A 1,578-nucleotide genomic window follows, 5' to 3' on the forward strand; every position below is an offset into this window, starting at 1 on the left:
GTGCGCCACCATTGCCCGGCTCTATTTCATTTTTGAAACAGTCTGTTAGGTTGGGAGCGGAGGTCCCAGCCCCCAGGCCTGGTCTGGACTTCAAATCCCAGCTCTTGGCCTTGAACTCACAGAGATCCACCTGCCTCTGCTCTCCGGGTACTGGGATTAAAGATGTGTGCCACCATTGCCTCACACCCCCATATGTCTTTTTATTTTTTTTTTTTAAAGATTTATTCATTTATTATGTACACAACATTCTGCCTCAATGTATGCCCGCACACCAGAGGAGGGTGCCAGATCTCAGTACAGATGGTTGTGAGCCACCATGTGGTTGCTGGGAATTGAACTCAGGACCTTTGGAAGAGCAGTCAGTGCTCTTAACCTCTGAGCCATCTCTCCAGCCCCCCCATATGTCTTTTTAAAACTTTTTTTTTCTTGAGACAGGTCTTCCTTTGTAGTCCTGGCTGACCTCACTGTGTAGACCAGACTGGCCTCAAAATCACAAATATCTCTGTCTCCAGCTCCAAATGCTAGGATTAGAGGTTGTATACCACATCAGTGGACTTTAAAAGGGGGGAGGCTTTTTTTCTTCTGTGTATATGTGTACCATGTGTGTACAGATATTGGCCTGGTCCCTAAAACTATTTTTAAAATTTTAGTTTGCTTGTTTATATTGTAATTGTTGGATATTTAATTCCATTTAATTTGATAGTTCCCTACTTACTCATTTTGACCCCTTAGAATTATTCCTGAAATGGATAGAATTGTGTCAGAATGAGAAGAGGGCTAGATACAGCACCCTGAAAGTCTGGGTGTGGTCACTCATCCCTTTAATTCCCGAGAGGCAAGGGTAGGCAGATCTCTGTGCGTTCTAAGCCAGCCCAGGGTTGAAGGGAAGGGGGGACCCAGTGCCTTCTCACCTCTGTGGGTACCAGGCACACACACACAGAGTACACTTATATACATGCAGACGAACACTCATAAGAGAAAATACTTTTTAAAAAGCTGGGTATGTTGGAGCGCATCTTCAGTCTGAGCACTCAGGAGGCAGGAGCAAGTGAAACTCTGTGAGTCTGGGGCCAGCCCAGTCTATATAGTGAGTCCCAGATGCACCAGGTCTGCAGAGTGAGGCCCCATCTCAACAAAGGCTTTAAAGGCAAATGGTGAGGTGGTAAGATTTATGTACATGTATCTGCACGCATTGCTCCTACCTGTCCTGTTCTGCAGGAAGTGCTCAGGCTCCGGCCATGGTGCAGCTACCAGGTGGGCAATTTTTGATGGGGACCGATGCTCCAGATGGCAGAGACGGCGAAGGGCCTGCCCGGGAAGTGACAGTCAAATCCTTCGCCATTGACGTGTTTCCGGTCACCAATAAAGATTTCAGGTATTTCAAATTTTGGTGTTTTTTTGTTTTGTTTTGTTTTGTTTTGTTTGCAGGGGAGGTAAAAGTCTTTTCTAATTCTATTCTTCATGTCTCAAAAATAAATAAATTTTGCCAGGTGGTGGTGGCGCACGCCTTTAATCCCAGCACTTGGGAGGCAGAGGCAGGCGGATCTCTGTGAGTTCGAGACCAACCTGGTCTACAAG

General features: G+C 46.1%; 1 protein-coding gene across 1 annotated transcript in view; it reads left to right on the plus strand.

The window, feature by feature from the left end:
• Positions 1-1,578, plus strand: part of Sumf2 (sulfatase modifying factor 2) — a 14,683-nt gene that overhangs the window by 1,331 nt on the left and 11,774 nt on the right. Inside the window, exon 2 of the mRNA XM_013350299.2 lies at positions 1,219-1,375. Coding sequence (XP_013205753.1) covers positions 1,219-1,375 — 157 coding nt within the window. The remainder of the gene's footprint in view (positions 1-1,218; positions 1,376-1,578) is intronic.

Source organism: Microtus ochrogaster, chromosome 2, assembly GCF_000317375.1.
Source record: "Microtus ochrogaster isolate Prairie Vole_2 chromosome 2, MicOch1.0, whole genome shotgun sequence".
NCBI lineage: Eukaryota > Metazoa > Chordata > Mammalia > Rodentia > Cricetidae > Microtus > Microtus ochrogaster.